The 21,977-nt window shown below is 37.4% G+C and overlaps 1 protein-coding gene across 1 annotated transcript; it reads left to right on the top strand.

The window, feature by feature from the left end:
- Nucleotides 1-627: 627 nt before the first annotated feature.
- CCDC39 (coiled-coil domain 39 molecular ruler complex subunit) lies at nucleotides 628-21,619 on the top strand. Its single transcript, XM_065640299.1, has 20 exons — nucleotides 628-738; nucleotides 1,236-1,355; nucleotides 2,502-2,648; nucleotides 3,675-3,833; nucleotides 4,681-4,773; nucleotides 4,859-4,987; nucleotides 6,631-6,822; nucleotides 8,511-8,614; nucleotides 8,911-9,043; nucleotides 10,769-10,963; nucleotides 11,655-11,819; nucleotides 13,139-13,276; nucleotides 14,655-14,863; nucleotides 16,078-16,201; nucleotides 17,458-17,617; nucleotides 18,657-18,763; nucleotides 20,038-20,178; nucleotides 20,325-20,504; nucleotides 20,739-20,827; nucleotides 21,457-21,619. Exons 1-20 carry the CDS (start codon nucleotides 628-630, stop codon nucleotides 21,617-21,619), a joined length of 2,859 nt encoding a protein of 952 aa, XP_065496371.1.
- The last annotated feature ends 358 nt before the right edge of the window (nucleotides 21,620-21,977 follow it).

The raw sequence follows: 21,977 nt of genomic DNA, 5'->3' as shown, positions 1-21,977 counted from the left end.
TCACCTGGATGCAATCTCTGGCTGAGGAAACCCACCTGATGGTCATTAGGAGATAACCCCCTGGGATGCCTCCCTGTGTAACCTCATCTAGGTGCTCCTGCTCCAGCGGGGGGATTGGACTAGACGATCTTTCGAGGTCCCGTCCAATCCCTGATATTCTGTGATTCTGTGATAGCGCTAGAGGCCTCTTCAGAAACAGGACACGTACTATGTACCGCCCCAGCAATGTGCTGTGAGGTGTCAGCAGCCACCGCTGAGCTGCCCCGCGTTTGCCGCAGCTGTGCCACGGGCTGGTGCTTCGGCAGGGAGCGGTCGAGCCTGGGGGGCTCTGAGGTGCTGCCAGCGGCCTGTCAGCCCAAGGCACCGGGTCTGACAGGGTGACGAGTGACCGCAGCCATCGCCTCCGGACAGCTCGGCAGCCCCGCTGGCCACAGCCGCACTCGGCGGCTGACGCAGGCACGGCCACCAGAGCCTCCCGGACGCGCCGCCAGCCGCGGCCGCGGGGCAGAGCCGCCACCGGCCGGCGCGGGGCGGGGCGGGAGGCGGGTCCCCGGGAGCTGCCCGGGACTCGCCGTTGCCAAGGGCCCGAGGACGCCAGGCCGGGCCCTGCGCGGTTCCCCAGCGGGCATGGACAGCGTCGGCAGCCGCTCCACTGCCTCAGTGCTGGCCGAGCTCCACTGGGACGATGGCTACGCCATCCCCGTGGCCAACGCGGAGAACAAGGCGCTGGAGGACGAAGTGAGCGCGGGGCTTCGGCCCGGGAGGGAGAGGGACGCGCCGCCCGCCAGCGGCCCGGAGGGCTGCCCAGTAGGGCCGCGGAACCATCCCCTGCCCCTCCCCGCCTTCCCCGGGCAGCCTTTCCCGCCGGGAAAACCCCCGGGTTCCGCCGAGCTGCGCGGGGAGGCCGGGAGCGCGGTCCCGGCCGCACGGCGGGAGCTGCGGGACCCGGCCCGGCGGGGGCAGCGAGAGCCCGGACGGGCCCCCGGTTGGCCTCAGGTGCAGCGCCTGGGCAGGTCTGGTTGTCCCGATAATAAACAACAGGACTTAGCGGCAAAAGAGTTTTTGTCACTACCTTTTCTTCCCAAATCTCTCGTTTCACTAATTTGGAGGAATGCCGTGCATACTTGTTACTTTTTTTTATATATTAGTAACTGCAATTATTATATTTTTAAGTTGTTGCAAGTAATAAGGACTCGACTAAAACCAGATAATTGACAAGTCTAACTCTTAAATAGCTGCAGAAGATGCAAAAAGAAAAACTGAACCTGCAAAATGAGTTGACCGACTTAGAAGAGCGAATAAAAGCAATGACATCTCATCTGAGAAACGTGAGAGAAGAGCTGAGCTTCACTGCGGTAAATCACTACCTCTAGCAGATCCATTTTATCAGACAGACTTGTAATCTGAGTATTTTTCTGTGGCTGGTGTCCCTGTATATTTTGGGAGATTTCTTGGAGGTTTGTCAGGATTTTCACAGGAAACAAAAGTTAAACTATATCTCAGTGACATTATGTGATCATCATTAAAAAGACTTTCCAAGATCAAATGGTTGTACCTAGAAGAAAGCCAAGAAAGATGCATTTTCGAATTCTTGATTAATGGAGACTCTTGTAGAGGACAAGAAAAAGTTGTTCAAGGAAAACAAAACATCAGTGTAAGGGGAAAAACAAATTTAGAACCTTTATAATGGCCAAGAGTTAATTGTGAAATGCTAGTGAAGAGTTAATCTGTGGACATGAAAAATGAAGTGAGATGGTTAAGGTGCAAGTCTTCGCTTACACTCTGCATTAATTGGTCAAAATGGGTGGTTTAGATTTCTGAAGAGTCCTGAGGCAAAGCTGCGCACCCTTCAAGTAAAATATCCTAGGTGAAAAAGTCCTAAGAAACTTCCCTGCAGCTGAACAACTGTTTAATATTTTTGGTGCTAGACTCAAGTTTTAATTTGCACATAAAGAGGCAGCACATAGTAGTCTCTACTCAAGAGAAGCTTCTAGCAAGTAATAGATTTGTTATTACACAAGGAAGATAATGCCTGTTAAATTGCATTTGTCAGATAGATTAGACAATATAGAGATACTACTGTAGGCCAGCCTGGTCTCTGTCTCTGGACACAACAATAAAATGATTTATTTTGCTGTGCCTCCTCAATCTGACATAAAGCTGCTGGTGATCAAGACACTAAGATTTTGATTTTCAAAGATGAAGATTCTGAATCTTGGGTGAAATATCTTTGAAGTGAGTTTTTAGGGCTATAAATGGTTGATCTGTGGATATTTGATACAATGGGGAGTGTATGTATATATATATATATATATATAAAAGAACACATACATTTGAGATACTAAAATCTATACAAGAGTTGCTCTGAAAATTCCTATATTTGCATGACAAAATCATACCATCTCTGACTTGGGATTTGGCTGTATGTAAAAAAAGTTGGTTTTTTTAATCCATATATGCCTCTTTATTATTGTAAAATGCTGAAGTGTGTTATTCTCTAGTCTCTTTACAGAGCCAGAGAGAATGAAATTGAAACTGAACGACACTTTAAAGCCCTTGCTGAGAGAGAACAAGGACGTCTCAAAAGTGAGATCAAACGACTGGAAGATGAGATTGTTTCCTTAAGAGAAAAGAAAAACAGCCAAGAAGTAAGGTTTAAAATTTTTGTAGAACACCCATATTGAAGTGACTTGTCCTCACTTGCACTTACAGAAATAATAGTATAAGTCAAGAATAACTAATTATAATTAAATCTTTTAAAGTATAATAAATGACCTGGATATGCTTTTCCCTGTGTAGGCAAGTAGAGGGACACTGAGCATCTCCTTGCATAGATTGGTCAAGGCTTAGCAAATATTAAGTAGATATTGAAAGATTGCAGTTCTTAATGCCAGATACACAGCCACACATCCATATCACCATCTTGTTAATTCTCACGGGTATTTTCTTTATGTTTTTAAAACTAAATTGTAGATGGCAAATGTTCTTCCCCACATAAATAAATTGAGTGCGTGATTTCAAGGTCAAAAATTTGCTTTACATTAAAAAGTAGTCTAATGCTATCTAATTACAGGTGTGTTTCTGTTTTATGGGACTGTCTCTTTCTTTCTACCAATAATTTAAATTATGTATGTTTGGGTTTTTATTTGCTCTCTTTGTTCTCATCAACTCTGTTTGTAATCTCCAGTCCCTCAGAATCGGTAGCATGATGGAGGTATCCTTGCTATTCAGCTGGATCCAGATTCTCTCATATTTGTGTCAGAAATCTCTTCACAGTCATGAAGGGCCACTTGTAAATTGATATGCAGAATAAGGATCCAAGAACTGGACCTTAGTGTGCAAAGGAGAAACTTTACCCTCTGATGCCTCAGATGAGTTTATTATCTCATAATAAGTAAAGATCCCACATATAGGTATACCTCACCAGAGGCTGACTTTTCTGTTTAAAATTATTTGCATTTTAAGTTTGTGGTCTTGTTTCTTCTTTAAGACTAGGAAATGTATTAGCATTCCTCAAGTATAATACACAACTAACAACAAAGAAAACTAGCAGTTCTGTTGACAATAAGATATATGTAAACTTGTTACAGTACTTGAACTGGTTGTTTCAATTGCTATTCAAATAAAATAGTAGATATTTAATTTAACCCTTTAATTATATCTTATTTTATTAGAATACTATAGATAAAACCACAAAGAAGTTAGAAGACTTAAAACAACAGATGAACTGTGATGAGGAAGTTCTGGAGAGCTGGATAAAGGAAACTAATCGTAAAGATAATGATTCTCTCACAATCCAGAAGTATGCACAACAAGATGAAGGGAAACTAGGAGTAAGTAGAAATGACAGCAATTTTCAGAATCAAACCAGAACCATTTTAGCATTTGAAGACAGAGAACAAGTTTTACAAACGGTGAAAGGCATAATTGAAGACATTAATTTGTTTGTTCATTTGGGTGAAACTTAAGTTTGAGTTTTTCTAAGAAAGTGCACAAATGGATAATAAAGTCTAGAAAACAGTATCACTGAATTAAGAGGGGAGCTTGTTCAAAAATGCATGCCAAATATGGACAAATAGTGTAGATTTTCCCATTAGAACTGAATTTGTTAATACTGAGAACAAAGTATGTCTATTTCGGTAAAGCTGCCTAGAATAATGAAAGATGGTATAAATAGACCCTCCAGTCATGAGTTCAGACTTCATAAGGGTTAGTTCTCAAGTATGTTAATTTAGAGATAAGTATCCCTGATTAATATTCTTTTGAGCCTTTAAATACAGGGAGGAGAAAATTATTTTCTTCTCATTAAATGCTTAACCCCAAAACTTTAGCATACACGAACAGTCTTACTGATATCATTTACATTAGCGAGTGACACAGCATAGTTGGAAGAGTGAAGTAAAATAGCTGATGCTGAGGACACCGCATACAAGTTTATATGTGATGAAGGGTTACTTTGACCTAGCTCCAGTCTGGTCCCAGAGGCTGACGAGATGATGGCCTCTTGTATAGCCAAAAACTCGAAAGGCTAGATTCTTTATTTTTTTTTTTTTTTTTCTAAAACACAATAAAATTGATGCCTCAGTAATTTCACCTCTAATTATAGCAGAGCTTTAAGAATTTATAAGACATCACATATTTGTTTTCAAATACATAATATTTTTTATCCTTTCATTTTAGGCATTAACCCTTCAAGTTGAAAAGTTGACCATGCAAGCAAATCAAAAGCGCAGAGCTCTTGATAATGAGCTTACAGAAACCATAACGGCTCAGGTTTGTGCTTCAGGTTCTTGAAGAGATCTTGTTATATATGAAATTTTTAAAATCAGAAATCATGGGAGTGCTTTCTTTTAAACAGATAGAGCTTGACAGGACAGCTGAAGATTTTCGCAGAGCTCATCAGGAAAGGCAAGAAGTCATCAAGCAGTGGGAGAACGCGATACAGCAGATGCAGAAGAGAGATGAACAGATTGATCATTGTGCTTTGGTAAAACTGCTGTAACTGATCCATGTCAGGATATCAGCCTACTTTGTATCTATGATATTGATAGGAATTTTGCCAGTCAAACACAGAATTACTTGGTCTTTTAGATGTTCAGTGTTTTCTTTGTGTTAACCTCTGAATTTTATTAAGGTGTATAGAAGTCCAGATATTACTGAAATACATTCAGAATTTACTTTGAAAGCAGTATCTCACAGTGTAAGTAATGCTGCTCTGCTTGATACTATACAACATTTAATTTTCAATCTCAAGGTCACTGGAAAATGCAAAGCATGCCAGTTTCAGTATTTTCTGTGATCCTAGAAGCAACAAGATGAAGTGTTATTTCTGAGAGAGTAAGGATATTCAACTGCAAGGAGGGGATTCCTTGTCTGAGATGCAATATAAAAAAGAAAACTGAAAAATTATTATTGAAGGAATTCGCATTGCTGCCTCTGTGAACAAATGCCTGACTAACATTTATGTCAGAATTATGATAAATAATCAGATTAAGATTAAAATTGGGCCTCAAGTACATTCTGCAAATGGAGAGAAGCAACAATACTCTTCTAATCCAAAAAAAATTCCTGCTGGGCATTATGAGTTAATGTTAATTTCTAAAAGATATAGTCTTCACTGGTTTTGTCAGTGTCTTATGCACAGATGGTACAAAGGCAAGAGGTACAAATAAAGTATATTTTATCCTCCATCAGAAGAAGTGTGAACTCCTCAGAAAGTTCTGCAGGGCAATAGAACAGATGCACCAGAAAAAGCCTCAAGGGTCAATGTAAATTTATACATGTGGATTCCAAAGTAACAATGGCTTTTTCTGAAGGGAAGAAAAATGCATAATTACATGTACAGGAAGGCTCTACCTAAATCCCTAGCTCTGCTAGTATGATATTTTCTTGCTGAAAGAATATCAGCTTTGTTATGTTGCCCATAGGGGTATTCGATATACAGAAACATGGTTTAAACAGGCTTAAGATAGAACACTAAAAAAATGTAATAATAGAAAATGGCAAGCCAGAAGAAATACTACCAAACAGAAAATACAGTGCTCTAATTTAGCTGAAATATTTTGGATTTCATAGTATTTCAGGTCAGAAGATTCCTGCAAAGAACAAACAACACACAGAGATATAAAAAAACCCCACAACACAACAACAACAAAAAAACCCCCAGCTATGGCCAACCTTGTATATATTAGGTCCATAGAATGGACCTACTGATGCTTTTGTAAACTTTTTTTTTTTTCACTGAATAGCTATAAATCTGTCAGCTAAAGTATGCATCACTACTGTTGGTAATTTTCCTCTTGCATTTTCTCTAGTTCAAGTCTTTCTGAAGTTTTCTTTGCATAGACTTTTTTTTTTTAACTATTCAATCAAAAATGATTTTTATTTCATACAAGTGTACAGTGTCATGGGGTTTTTTTTAATTATTGGAAAATTTTGGAAGTTTCCAATCCAAAACAATTATATTTGGTGTTCAGATTGGTGGAATGAAATCATTTAAAAATGATGTGCTAACTGGGCTGTCTCATGCAAAGAATAGTCTTAACAGCAATCTATCTTCTGGCTGTACTTTTAGTAATGTAACACATCTTAAGGAATGCAAGCAAATCTAAAACGTTTTTATCCTGACAGCTAATAGCAGAGATAAAACAGGAGATCAGAGAGAAAGAAATTGTGCTGAAAGAGAAGACTTCCTTTTTGGTAAATGAGACTCTTAATAATATGGAATACGAAAAGAAAATTTCTTCGGCTGAACGGGAAGCTGCCAGCCTCCGAAATGAATACCAAACTCAGGAGACTTACAGAGTTCGGCTGCAGGATGAGGTAAGCATGAACAAACTGTTCAGAAAAACAGACTGGAACTAGAACTTTTAACTCTAACTTTTGACTACATGGAGGAAATACAGGAATCACATTTGCTTTTCTCTGTTTCTGTACTAGACTCTTAATAATTCAACAAAATGTCTGCTCTTCTCAGTCTACTTGTGATTATCGGGATCTGAACCCTCAACTTAATCCTTCCATTGGTAGTGGTGAAGAGATTAGCTTGTGTTCTCTGTGTTGGTATAAAATTGATGAATTTTGTCTGAAACGCTATTAGATGCTTCACAAGGAGGCGTGTCTTGCCTTTAGGGTACACAGGCTGCGGTATTGTATAAGGATGAGAGAAACCTCTTCTAGATTCTAAACAGTTCCTATCCTGTGCTCTCAGAAGTGAGTGTTGATGGCCCTTGTAGTCAGGTTGAAATTATTGAAAAAAAAAAAACAAAACCCAAATGCTCTCACATGGCTTTCTAATCCAGAGGCAGTAGGACAGGGCTCCTCTGTCAATGGGCCGTGCTTGATGCTGTCCATACTTAACTCTGTTACCTATATTTAATCTGCACTTAAAACTAGGAATGAGTGCACTGCTTAATTACGTAAATGCTTGTAGAAGTACTTCTAAGAGGTAATTCAAGTCTCGTGGCCCTGTTGAGAAGGGATACACTTGCATTACCTAAGTTTTCTCTTAACAAGAAAATGGTAACTCTGGCCTACTGAGCAAGCTCGGTGATTAAAAACCCTGCATCTGCTGTTGCCTTAATGTTGGATAGCTTTTCTGCGGCAGATGGTTCATAAACTGATATAGTAATTAAACTGCAGGTAGCTCAAGCAAGGTGTAGGCTATTAGATTACCCTATAATTCATGCAAATTTGAGGGTTCCCAGAATTGGTAGGTTTTCATCTCTTAAGCTGTGATATTCTTATTTGATGTTTTTTCCAATTAATACTACGTAATGTGATAATGAGGACAGTCTCCCGTTAGTAGGTGTTAGAACATCTGTGGCATATAAGTGAGAAACAAGGAAAGAAACAGACTTACAGTTCAGCTGACAACTTGTGACCTTCCAGTTTCTCATTCTGGTACAGAGAGAGACCTGCTCTATGTGCAGCCTTGATCAGGTTTCTTCATCTGTGAAAGTGAAGACAATTATGGTGTTAAGCGATACTGTGAAGATTAATGAGCTACCGATTGTAAAATATTCCTATCCTGTTTAATGAGTGTATGCTGTCATGTTTTCTTTTACTAAATTAAATGTCTGTGTATTTTTGTCACAGTGTTCCCTTAATCAAAATAGTTTTATATACCCAACAAAGTTTGAATTAGAGGTATTTAGTAGATACGTAAGGCTATCCATGTTCACAAAGAACCTCATTCAAGTAAGCAGTGCTCTATAAAACCATGGTTCCACTTATACAGATGCTGTTGGAGAAGAATTGCAGCCCACAGCACCTTCATGATTCATTGCGTATTCTTACGTATTTTGTCTATTCAGATTATGTAAATTAGTCTATTGAGTTTACTAGCTGTCGTGATTTACAGCACCTCAGAATTTGCAGCACTTCTCATTTGGAAGAGTGTTAGAAAGAAATGGAATACTTTGCAATAAATAGATCCCTTAATATTTTAACTATCCTAACACATACCAAAGTAAATAAGAGCTTGGTTGCTCCATTTTGTAATTTATTAGCTGGATGATTTGAAATGCACTGTGGACAGAACTGCTTCTGATCTAGAGTCTTTGAGAAGACAAGTAACCAATCTGAAGAAAGAAATTCAGAAAAAACAAGCCAGGTAAGAAACATACCTTTAAAACATAATTTGTAGGGATTAGTAATATAATCAAATCTTTGAGCTAGCGAAGAACCTTAACATTGATGATTAAAGCCTCCAACTTTCTGGTTATTTCATGTACTGCATAGTTCCTGGCACTGAGCAATTTAGGAAATACTCCTGGTAATTCTTGTTTTTAAAGGGTGTGAAAAAATCAGGACCTTGGTTATCATAGGTTAAAGATTAGCCTAATAAACTTTGGCAGTGTCGTATATGCAACATACATTTAACTTGTTAAATCATGTAATTTTGTTTAGAGCAAGCTTTCTTAAAGAAATAAATGCAAGTCTTTCCAACAAGCTGGAGCTTGTGACTGAGGAGACACTCAGTTCAGAAGAAAAAGCTTTGAGGATGGAAGAAGTGCTAAAGGAAGAAGAAAAAATTGTCAAGGTAAAATGTTTTTAATGGTTTCTGCAAATGAGGATTCATTTAATTTACAAGCTCTATCTAGAACGAACACTGATGGATTAAAATGGAATGTAAGTGTTAATATGACATGTAGCTATTTCATCAAATGATGAAGTAATGTGCATGTAGATACATCAGTACCTGTGTTGGGGAAAACTGGAGGAAAATAAATGGTACTAGTAATTCAGAACATGGTGTCCCCCCGTACTAACATATGAACTGAGAGGACGGAGTGTTATTTTTCAAACCTTTTAACTCCACAGGAATTAACTGTACATTTTAAATATACATACAGAAACTAGAGAGGGGATGTCTTTCCTTTATAGAGTTTCTTAAATTACAGGCCTTACTTACTGTTTGGTTTTTTGAGATAATTTGAAAACAAGTTAGAATGAGATAACATTTCATCGAAATTAAAATCTCATTTGCTCCCCTTAAGACTGTTACTGGGGCGGCTAAACCATTAGCAGGGTTTCTCTACTCACATCTCTGGCGGATAACCTAAGATGACATTGAGCTTGGCAGCTCCACAGCTTCAGGGTGATATTTTAACTAGGATGAACTGTTCTTGAACAATGTCTGTGACGTATTAATCAGAAGCATGCTTCCCATCACCATTAGACACACATAGCTATTTGCTGCATCTATTAATTTACTGTGAAGAGATGTTTACAGGAACAGTGTGCATGAAATGTCACCATTTTGCACTTTAGTTCTGTGATACTTCTCCCTCTTCAATCTGTGGCAAAACACTGTTGCATGGTGAAGCTTACTGAATATTTTCTCTCTATTAAAAACCTCAATTAAAGGGAGAGAAACAATTTCCATTAAATAAATTAATTTAGATATGCAAGAATGACTACGCAATGAAGGTCCAGTTGTGATCCAGTTTTAGGAGATGAATTCATTATTGTCATTAGTTTCAGAAATACAGCTTGGTATTGGGCATCTGCATAAAAAGAATTTACTTGAATTCCTTTGTTCAGGCGTGATCCAAAGCCCACTGACATCACGTAAAATTTCATATTAAACTTACAGCAAGTTGAGCTACAAATTGGAATTGCACTTACAGCAAGTTTAACTACAAAAAAATTCAGTTTGGTAGAATGTAATTATGAACTCTTAGAGAAGGAGTTAAGTTATCTTTTGCCGTTATTAAACCCAGTGAAATGGTTCACAAGCAAATTTCACAATGTGTACATATAAAATCAAGAAGAAGCACATTTTTAATTAGAGAAGTGAATTCTAAGATGGTTTGCTATATTAATTTAAATGTGCATCTTCAAACTCTGTACCAGACTTGAGCTAAACGTAAATGAGTCTCTCAGAACAGGCTTGTGATGCCACAGCACTCGTTTTGGAGATGTACCTTACGGGACACCAGCATGTTGAATGGCCTGAGTAGGGTAGGATCCAAGTTTAAAAACAAACAAAGAAACAAACCCCACAAAACAAAACAAAACAAACCCACACCACCACCACAACCAAAAAACCCAACAACAAACCCCTGCAACTTTCTCTTTAAGTCAAAGACTTTTCTTGGCAAGCATTTTGAAGACCTAAGAAATTCTGTGTTCATATTAATGGATATAGTATTGAAATTTTTAAATTGTCCTACATACGATTAATAAAGGCAAATAATTCCTCAGAAATTACTTCTTATGTGATTAATTAGTTCTTACTACTGAGTTGTTAACTTGTCACCAGGAAAAAGAAACAGAAGTGAACCAGTTAAAAGAACTACTTTTCAAGAAAACTCAAGAGTTAAAGGTGCAGAAGGATAAGGAGAAATGTGTTCTAGCAGAAATTGAGGGAAGTCGAATGTCACTTAAAAATCTTAAGGGTCAGCTGCACAGACTTGATGCAGAAGCATTAAAACAACAAGAACACATATATAACCAGGTAAAATATTAACGCACTTTCATACTATGATTTTTGGGTCTGATGAGAGTAAATTGCTTGAGTTCTGTAACCTTTGTCAACATTTTGGAAATGCCATGCAGTATAATTTGAAGTTTGCATTTATTTCTGTCTCTGGATGTATGGATAAAATTGAAATAACTGAAACTTGCTATAGTATTACCTACATTATGCACTTGTGTATTTCATTATTTTTTTGGATCTGCTGCTTTCCCCACTAATTTCTCAAATCAGTTCTTTACTTTGATCCCTCTGAACCACAAGACACCTCAGGGTAAATTTTTAAAGCAATACAAGAGGTACATGCCCAAATCCTGTTATTTACTAATTGGATTTTGTGCATATGTCCTATGCACCACTTTGAAATTTGCTCCTTTATATCAGCATCTACTGGTAACAGCAAGACGGCAACTCGACTGCGAGCCTCCCTACAGCAGACTGTGCTGAGGATGCTTTGGAAGATTATTCCTGAACTGTCACTGCACATCAGTCATCTAAGAATATTTTGCTAATGAGGTCTATAAGCCATAAATTAATATAAAACAATAGCTTAATTGGGTGACTGTCCTAAAGCCAACATTTAGATCCAAGTTTATATCGGTGTTTTAGTTTTATATGAAGGCTATAATTGCTTATTTCAGACTATTAATTCTCTTTAAAATTATTTTAACAGGATTTTTATATTCAGCAAGTACAGAGACGCCTGTCACGGTTAGAAGGAGATCTTAATGCAGATGAGAGGCAAGCTTTGGAAGCAAAAATTGCTGAACTTAAGAAAACCTTAGTAGAAAAGAAAAATGCATATGATGTTTTACAGGCGCAGCACAAGAAACTCGAGGTAACTTCCTTAGAACATCCAGGTTGACTGTGTAACATCTAGAAACCTCAGCTAACAAAGTAGATTGGGTCTTATTAATTAATAACTTGGTATCAGATTAAAAGATATCTGAACTTTGTGTAACATGTGGAAAACTTCATACATTCCCTGTACCTTCCAGAAAAATAGGTTGTTACTGTACAACTGAAGCACCTTAGCAGAAAGACAAGCATTGAAATGTTGGAAAGGCGAGTTTAGCTTTCACTTCAAGGTGTGACTGACTGCTTGTAAATGTCAGAATTTGTCATTAGCACCGTGCAGAAATAGGAGAACGTTATTCTGTGATGCTACTACTCGCTTTTATAGTTTTCATACAATTATAAGTATGGTTGCATTTAAAATTGTATGAAGTAACATTACTGAATTGAAGACACAGTATTTGAGTTAGTTGATTCCATCCTGTTATGTAATTCAGAAATACTATTTTTCTGTCTTTATTCCTGTGCAAGAATTTTCATATACATGCTTGTTCTCTGGTTTTCCACTATCTAGTGACCATCATTAATTCTCTAAAAATGCACTTGTAGATATGAACCACTCAGTTATTCTGTAGCCAACTCATAATTTCTTTTTGTAAGTAATGTATTTGTTTATTAATCAGCTACATTTTAGCACATTTTGAAACCTCTTTTCAAGGAGAAACCCTACAAAGACAGAAGAATAAAAGATCACAACTGGTTTCTCAAAGTGATAGTTAAGAAAAAAATTGATCAATTTAGTGAGGGAAAGAAACTGCTTATAGGAGAGCCCCTTAACTGAAGCTGCATGCAATGACAAGGTGTAGTGTTGGGCAACTGTTGCCCACACTTCAGTTTTGGGGAGATGCAAAATTTGAGCAGTGAGTATAGTCAAGCATTGAAACATGCCTCTGGGAATTTATTCATACTCTGGAGTATTATCAAAGACAGATGGTTTTACAAAGATGCACTACAAATATCAAAGTCATGGTCAGAAACACCAGGAGATTCTTTTTTTTTTTTTTTTATCCAGACCAAACTACATTATTATATTAGAACTGACTTATTGGCTAAAATATCTATACTGTATAAATAACAATTACTACACTCCAAATAAACCAAGCAATGACGTTAATATTGCAACAGCACTCCGCATGCGGACTGCAATGCTCTAGGCACTGTTTGCAGAGCAGCATATAGACACATGAAGATGATGGTTCCTGGTTTCAGGACTTAAAAATATCTAATTTAAAATTAACTGGTAGCTTCTGGTGCAAACTACATTTGCTGAAATAAATTAAACATAATTTAATTTGGAAACAGAGTGATGTCCATTTCCTCAAGAGAGCAATGGATAAGACAGGAGAAGAAACAAGTGGTGTGATGGTGAAGATAAATGAACTAAGTCTTTTCAATGAGAGATCAGATCAGGAGTTGAAAAAAGCGAAAGCCATTAAGCAGGTACAGTTTCATTTTGCAGCTTTACTAACACAGAACATGTTTGTTTGTTTCTTAAAACACATAAACTCATGACTTGGTCTGAAGGCTGTTGTCTGCCTCCCACAGTGCTACATCATTATATCCATAACAACCCTCTTTGTAGTTTCTTGCCTTTTGTCTTGCCTTGACTTTTGTCACTATTCTCTTACTAGTCAACATGTTGCTTCTCCTGTGTCTGCAGCATAAAGTTTCTTTGGCTTATTAATTTAATTGCATATTACTTATACCATGATATCGACTTGATCAGTGTTTGGTTTTGCTTTTTTTTTTTTCTGATAAATGATTGCCTTTAAAATAGAAAATGTATTTACTACTCAAGGACATCTTTACCTTGCACTGAATTTTTATTCTCAATCTGTGATGCCAGCTAAGAAGTTTGGCTCAGTTCTGTTATTATGTTGTGGGACTTTTCCCAGCAGATGGTTTGGCTCTACCTACATTTCAATTTAAGGTATTAGAAATAAAATGGAAGTCTTTCTCCCCATATTCTAGTAAACAGAAAAAACCCAGTTCCTAGTCCTCTAATTACTGCACGTTTTTTCCCTGCAATAAGCTCTAGCCTTTCTAAAAGAAGCACTAAGACAGTAGAACAATACAGGGTCTAAATAATAGGGGGAAGTTTTGCTGTTGACTTCACTGGGGCACTTGCTCCTCAGTGAAAACGCTCCCTAACCTGGAACTCTGCTTTGGGGATGAAATTCAGGGGAACAAAAGAAGCAGCTGATGGCATTAAAGAACTCAGAGAAGAAATGGTACAGAGTTTGGAATCCATAACAGATTTTTGTTTTATAAATTATTCCAAGTGATTGCATGGTAATGGAGTTCACCACTTGCTGTTTTTCATGAGTTTTGGTATATAGAAATTTGCTCATATAGCAACAGGACTCTTAGACCTACAAAATCTATAACACATTCCAAGGGAGTTAAAATGGTTCCAGTGAGATATTAACTGCTTCAGAAAGTTCCTTGTAAGATCTACTTATTTTCTTTGAAACCACCTTTATAGTCTTACCACTGGTAATGCTGACTGAAAGCTGTAGGTGGAAAAGCCTCACAACCCCTATCTCAGTCTGAATTAGAAGGTCTGAATTTGTGTAAACATTCAGGAAACAAACTACCCCTATTGCACTCACCATGTGAAATGTTAGCAAATGAGAAATTGAGAACATTTTTAAATGTGGAGCAAAATGAGTCTGACAGTTGTATATGTAAAAGGTAAAATAATGGATGCTTTATTAAAAAAAAACACCAACAAAACATAACAACTTATTAACTGCTATAGATATCTTAATTATAAACAATGCTTTCTTATTTTGAGACCTTTTTGGCATTTATTTAGGAGATGATGGTCGACGATAATCTCTTAAAACTAGAACTGAACCGTCTTCGAGATATTCTGTATAATAAGACAGAGAAAGTTCTGACACTGGAAAAACAAAAATTGGAGTTACAGAAAGCAATAGCAGAAAGAACTGAGGAAATTAAGATTCATAAGGCAATGCTGGATTCCCAGATAAGACTTGTGGATCAGGAACGGCAACGTATAAGGTAACTATTCTTCTATAAATTAAATTTGTAATTTTGTTGAGTATAGATTACATGGGGACTTACTGAAAAAAGAGCAGCATTTTATCCAGTTTCACCAGTTAGAGAAATTGAAGATGAAATAAGTCCCTATATATTTAGCAAGACAGTCGAGGTTAGCAAGAAATCCCTTCTCTGAAATCCAGCCTACATCTTTAACAGCTTGGTGAACAAGAGATTTCTGTTTATTCTGATGATCCTCTACAGTACTGAGAGGAAACCTCAGTTGAAGACAACTTTTTAAAGTAAATGTCATGTGCATTTTTCAAAGTAATCAGGAAATGTGAAATCAGTGTGCCTGGAGGTGTGACAGAAAAGTTGCTTTTAAAGAGGGTTTACTCACAACTTGATAAAACTGTGATTTCTTTGACTCATATAGCATGTCTGTTTGGTTTGGTGGTGGGTTTTTTTTTTGTCTTTTTAACAAATGAACTATCCATTATTTGTCCTATATAACAAAATTAAACCTTGTGAATTGTGTATATACACTATTATAAAGTAACCATGTATGAAATGACTTTCCCCTTCTGTAATATTTAGTGCCAAATATCTGAGACAGTTTTAGCTCTGCAATCCCAGTATCTGTAGCCTGTCAAAAATCAACGCTTCCGCAGCTGAGCTGTGGAAAGCTGGCAGGCTCTTTATTCACTCCTCTGCTAACCACACCCCACACAATAGGAAATTAGAGTGATTTAGTGTGACTAAAGCTTAACTGCTCACCGAGAGTGCAGACTGTGTGGCTTTTTTCCTTTGGTAATTACACAGCTAATTGATACTTCCGTGTAATTTGATTTGGGGTTGTTGCCTACTGTTGCTTACGCTCATCTAGTAGTGGCAATATTAAGATAATATCAGCGGGAGGCAGCTTGTGCAGCTGTACAATTTAAATGCCAAACCTTTAAAATTTTGGGGGAAGGACTGCGGCACAGTCCTTCAAGATGCAATGATCTGGAATATGAAAATAATTTTGTCCCAGTCTTAGAACTGCAAGAGAAGTGTGGGTAACCACAAGAACAAGATGACTGTAGCTGGAACAACACAGAAAGCAGCAAAAACCAGCAGCAGCACAACTGCTGCCATAACCCCAGTAATTCAAACTGCTACAGCAAGAACTGCCCACAAAACACTACTAGACAAATACCTTCACAACCCATTTATTTTTTTCCCAAATAAATCAGTGCCGAATTTCAAGATCGCCTAAGTAAAATTGATAAACTGAGATGCAGATACGAATTTCTTACTGTTGTCATGATGCCGTCCGACGGAGAAGAGGAGAAAACCCTCACCTACTATGTAATAAAGGTATTTTATTAATATAATTCATTCTAATTTGAGTATTTAAGCTATAGATTTCCCTGGGCTCTATTCAAGTAAATAAGATAAGCTCCTTGCCTACTGCTTACTTTCCATCTAGTTGTTTTACATTATCTGACGCTGTTGGTTATTCAGATGATATAGCAATTTCACGTAAATCTCTGTGGTCAGTCCTAATGTCACTGGTGCCTTAATTTTGAGCAGCTTGAAAATTTTCACTCCAGCGCTCATTAATTTACAAAGACAAGAAGCCACGTGGTAATCTGTGACTGATTATCACATCCTCACACGATTCTAAATTTTTCTACCCTTCAGAGTTATTTTTTAGGTATTTATTTCACCCTATGGTGTTTAAACCTTGCAGAATGTCAACTTTCCTCCTTACTTATCAATCACCCATGTATACTTCAGCTTTTCATTGGAGAAAAAAAATAAACCAGTCTTTATCCATAATGTAATGCCCTGATTCTAGAATAAAAATCTATTATTTTTGATGTCCACAAATTCTCTTTATTTCCTCTTAAAGCAAAATGCTTCTAGCTGTGATCTTGGCTCTGAAGTCCATCTTTTTCTCATTCTTAAGTGTTAAATTTCTGAATTATGGTATTTCTGCTACTATGAGATCTAGCACAGCAGAAGACCCTCAGTAAAACCCTTGTGGCCACAGTTGGTAGTATATCCTCTACAACTATGGAGATTTTTTTTCACCATCTCAGATTTTCTGAGGAGCTATAGAAAATACTTCACCAACTGCCTGTTTCTTAAATCTCGCTGATCAGATGAATGAAGACTTCAAAGCGAGTAATTCCCAGTCACACTAGCTTACTTTTAACACTCTTGGTGGTTTTATATAACGTACAATCTCAACTCTTACTTGGATTTTGTGGGTAAGGAAAACTGACGTGAAGCGTGTGCTGCAGTTCCCATCAGCAGCGCAAAGCATGGAAACTGCTTTTTATGGTGTGGATGCTGCTGACCAGGACTTTGTGAGCTGAGATGGAGAGACAGACACCAATAATGAAATGCGTGTGGATTAAATATCTCAAAACAATTCCCGTGCTGTAAATAACTACTCCTTCCAGTTACTTAGTAACTCAAATCTCAGTTCAAGCCTGACAACACAGATAAGCCCCATATCTACCTAGGATTTTAACCTGTAAATATTGCAGGTATTTTTTTCTGTATAATTGTCCTAATATTTTCAGTATGCCTGCAATCACCTAACGTATCAGTTTTATTTCCAGGCTGCACAGGAAAAGGAAGCACTTAAGCGTGAAGGTGATGATTTAGATGCAAAGATCTGCACAGCTGAAAAAGAAATTGTAGCTCTGGAAAACACTTTGTGTGTACTTAATACCTGCAACGGCAATTACCGAAACTCTTTCAAGGAGGTCACTGAGACAAGTATGTAAAATACAAATTGTTATTTGCTGTGTGAGTTACAGATGATGGTGTAACTTGGGTAGAGAGTGGGGAAATTCCATGGCACAAAACAATGAATCACAGAGAGAGACTAAAACTGGTAGTAGCAGCAGGGTGTAATTCACATGCTCCTGTGAACAGTTCAGCAGAATAAGCACACAAGAAAGTGCAATAAGGCATAATTAACTAATGTTTATGTTCTCACATCTGATTTATGTGAAAATATCTAAGACTATATACATTTTGTTAACAGTCATTCAGAAGATGCAAAGCATAAAGACGATTATTGGGGGGAGAAAAAAAAAAGTCATTACAGGCAGAAAGAAGTGCCCCCTGAAGTACATAGGGCTAGAGGATAAAACTGCACAGAACAAACCCCACTACATTCTCTGTAGTGCTGAGTCACATAGCTACTCATTCAGCAGAATGATCCATCCCATAGCTACACCAGCATTATCTCTGATTTTCACATGGAAGAGAGGAAAAAATAGCAAACTGTCATCTGGGAAAATGAAGAGTAAAACTTAAACTGTGTTACTTTAGTGTAGTGTCAGTAGACTTTAAAATACAGACTACCCAACTACAAGTTTTTGGATCCTGGAAATTCCTCAGAATTCTGGAAAATATCTTCATCTGTTGTTCGTGTTGCCACTTAGACTTCATAAGGTTGCTCTCCTTCAGTGGAACTTTTTCATTTAGCATATAAAAAGCATCACCATAGCATAAAGTTAATTATAGAAAATATTTGATTATTTAACTTTTGTGCCCTCTGCTGGCTCTGGCAACAGTAGCTCTTAAATCCTTCCCATGAAGCTGGTTATTTTTTCCCAGTGATTTGGAATTAGTAGTAGAGTATTTAAAAAAAACCCCTTAAACCTTGAGGTCTCTGTAATACTGCCATGACTAATCTAGTAATACTCTGTGATGCAGCTACTACAAAGTGCAACTTATTTAAAGTGAAAATTGAGTTGTATACACTGCTTGTCCAGCATTAATGCTGCCTCATTGTTTGGGATCACAGGTGAGGAATATGAGGAAAAATTGAAACTAGAGGAGGAGAAGAGGGCTGTTGATGAAAAATACAGATACAAACGAAGACAGATCAAGGAAATTCAGGAAAATCTGCAGGTAAAATACAAGCAAAAGTTCTGGTTGAACGGACAAGGCTGCAGCACCTAGCTAAATCCATGCAAGCCATTTTATTGACAGAATAGGAAATTTTTGTCTGTTCTTTGATATACTGTGCTTTGTATGAATGGATACAACTTTTTTAGAAGGCTTCTTTCGAAAATTGAGTGCTTATTTGAATTTCCTTGAATCACAATGAAAATTCAGGTTTGTTTTTGGTTTTTTTGTTTTTTGTTGGGGTTGTTTTTTTTTTTTACAGCTAGAAGTTTCAAAATGCCAGATGCTCTGTTCTGGCACCCACGGCTATATTGTATCATCCTGTCCAGTACTGCAGAGGTTAAAATCCGCACATCTGGTGTCTCTGGCATTCACATCCCAGAATTTTTCTAGGAGAACATATTGTTTCATTAGCTTTCAGGGTGCTTCAGTTTAAACAGTATTAATTTAGCTCAAGCAAGCTAGCTGACTCTTAACTGAGCAGGATGAGCACTAAGGGCAGGCAAAGGACAGCATGTGTTCAGGCTCCACATAAGGACTTACTCTTGGTTCCCTTTGTTATCAAAAAGCCCACTCGGCCCTTAAGAAGGAACAACACTTAACTCTGATGTGTGACATTTTAGCTAAAATTTTCTTAGGCAGAAGAAATCAAAGGCACCCTGTTATATCCATGTTATATCTTATTCTAAGCCCTAAGTCACTGGCTACAGGTCAACAAACACTCCTGCTGCTTATTCTACCACCATACGACATATATGTTATTTAATAAATAATATCACTGAAATAAAAGATACATATCTTCATCAGGGAGTAATTCCTAGGATATAATGAGGTCTTAAGGTCTTTTTATGTATTTATTTTTTAAAAATTAGAGCTACCTTTATGGAGCTGAATGTATTAATTCCAGTCAAAAGTATCCATTTCTCTCCATGGGAAACAATCTTATTTTTTTAGGATAGCTTGCACTGGTAAGTTGGTACTGTGCCAAGTAGACACTGCTCAGAGGCACACCTGAAAATATATAGTTATAACTTCATTAATAATATTTTTTTTACAGATAAGTAAATTAGGTAGTGGTCTCTTTATCCAGGTATTTATCTACTAAAGAGTTTGACAGGCAGAAAGTTTTGAGTTGTGTTACCATTAGTACTAATTGCTTGAGCTACGTTTAGAAGCAAGCAGTAGCAATAACAGACCCTCCCACAAAGTAACACGGGCACTGAAAGGATATCAGAACTGCTTTATAAACTAAAACTGCTGTTCAAATGAATTTGCAGAGCATGGAAAAAAATTTTGATACACTCCTGAAGCAGGAGGCATTCTTCCAAGAGCAAAAGAAGGAAAAACAAGCACTTGTTTTGCAGCTGAACAAAGACATCAAAGAACAGAAGCCAAAACTGGAAAGGGTTATAAAACAGGTCTGTATATTCATTAAAGACAACTTCTAACCTTGTAGTGATAGACAGTAGCATGGTTAAAACCACATAATTCAAACTTGGCAGGTTTATGAAAAAGTGCTGCACTTCCATTCTAGCAATGCTTTAAAAGTATTTGTGTTAAAAAGTGTTCCAGACTATCCAGAGAAATTCAGTCCCTGAAGAAAACTCAAACAGAAACACAGGAAGAAAGAGACATCGATCTCCGTGAATTGAAAATCTTCAACAAAACCATCAACAAATTATTAGCTGATGTTTTAGAAGCAAATCCTGATTTAATTGCACCCTTTCAAATGTACTTCCACCAGGTGAGTTTTCCAGTTAACTGCCCCCAAAATCTTGATTGATGGCTCTAGTCTACTGATGATATCAAGGGCAAGTCCTCAATACAACAATAAACTATACTTAGGGTAAGAGAGGAGAAGCGTTCATCTGCTTTCAACATCTCTTCAAATATAAAGGATTATAAACCCTCCTGATATACCCAGTCCTATTATAACCACCATTACATCAACGTTTTTTTTTCTTTCCAAATTTTCTAGTCCAATTTAGAGTTTCCTAAAATCGCTTCTGCTGCTAGTAGTCAAAGTTCTCGATCATCATCCACACAAAGCTCAGTAGCTTCTACCAGGTAAGTGCTAGCACTGTTTTCTTGGCTTTATTTTTTTTCAATTTATTTTAAAGTTAAAGCTTAAACCAGCAAAGTGAGTCCCTAAATGACTCAATTCCTCACTCCTGAAGGTCTTCCAATCTCATCTTCCTGAGTGCTCTGTGAAAACTTTCTCCTTATGCTGTCCCACCTTTAAGTTTACTAGATATTTTTTTAGCACACCATTCAGTTTACTTCAGCATCCATCTCAGTTTAAAATAAAACTGTAATTACAGAATAATTACATTTAAGTTTGCTAACTGTGCTCTAATTAAAGTGGTTTCACATCAAGTTTGAGCTCCAGCCACATTTTGCACTTGGTAGTGTGAGCTCCCTTTCCTAATAGGAAAGACAGCCATGTATGCTTTTACCGATTCCTTTTTCCCCTGTTCAACATAATATTCAACTAACAGTGCGTGTGATGTGGTGAACCAGTTATGATCTAACAACATTCCCATAGGTTACTTCAGCGATTAGTGGGAATGTCTACAGGCGATCTTATTGAGAATATATGCTGCTACTGGGTGGCTTTGCTGTAAGCCACCAGGAGAAGCTGTTTTATTTATGTACAGGGATTTCTGTGTACTGAGGAGTAAGCTTGTGTCTTTCAGATCCTCCAGAAGCACAAGTTCAGGCTCTAGTCAGACGTCATCACTCAAAGTCATAGACCTGAGCTTGCCTATCGACACTCCTGGAGAAGCTGCTGCTGGTTCACAGCCGTCCAGCAGAGATAGTACCTCCGATATTTGTAAACGCAAAAAAAGTCTTAAGTAATCTTTTGAAGGCCATGGTAAAGGCTTCACACTAGTTAGACTAATTAATTAAGAAGTCTTAACTTGTTTATCAAGGTCTACTGGCAATCATAGCATTAATTTCTCTCAGAAATGTATGTTTCAACTTTCTTCTAAAGTATGCAATGAATTATCTAGGAGAAATGTTAAGCATATGCTTTATATAATAAAATAAATTAACCTTTAAATTACTTTCTCTTTCTCATTTTGCTGTTGGAGAACTAAAAATTCGCAAAACCCTTCAGAAGCCATTAATTTACTTTTCTTATAATCATAGAATGAAAAGGAGAGTTATGTTAAAGCCGTTAATTTTAGTGAACTGGTATCTCATGGCTGTCAGA

This window comes from Caloenas nicobarica, chromosome 8 (assembly GCF_036013445.1).
Source record: "Caloenas nicobarica isolate bCalNic1 chromosome 8, bCalNic1.hap1, whole genome shotgun sequence".
NCBI classification, from domain to species: domain Eukaryota; kingdom Metazoa; phylum Chordata; class Aves; order Columbiformes; family Columbidae; genus Caloenas; species Caloenas nicobarica.
The sequence above is the reverse complement of the archived record's forward strand: the minus strand, read 5'-3'. Positions and strand labels throughout refer to the sequence as shown.

Excerpts from the sequence above, each read along its gene's own strand:
- CCDC39 (XM_065640299.1), top strand. The coding sequence starts at position 628 with ATGGACAGCGTCGGCAGCCGCTCCACTGCCTCAGTGCTGGCCGAGCTC. Across the intron at positions 6,823-8,510 it reads GAGTTCGGCTGCAGGATGAG|CTGGATGATTTGAAATGCAC; the intron begins GTAAGCATGAAC and ends GTAATTTATTAG. Across the intron at positions 20,179-20,324 it reads TGGAAAGGGTTATAAAACAG|TGTTCCAGACTATCCAGAGA; the intron begins GTCTGTATATTC and ends TGTGTTAAAAAG.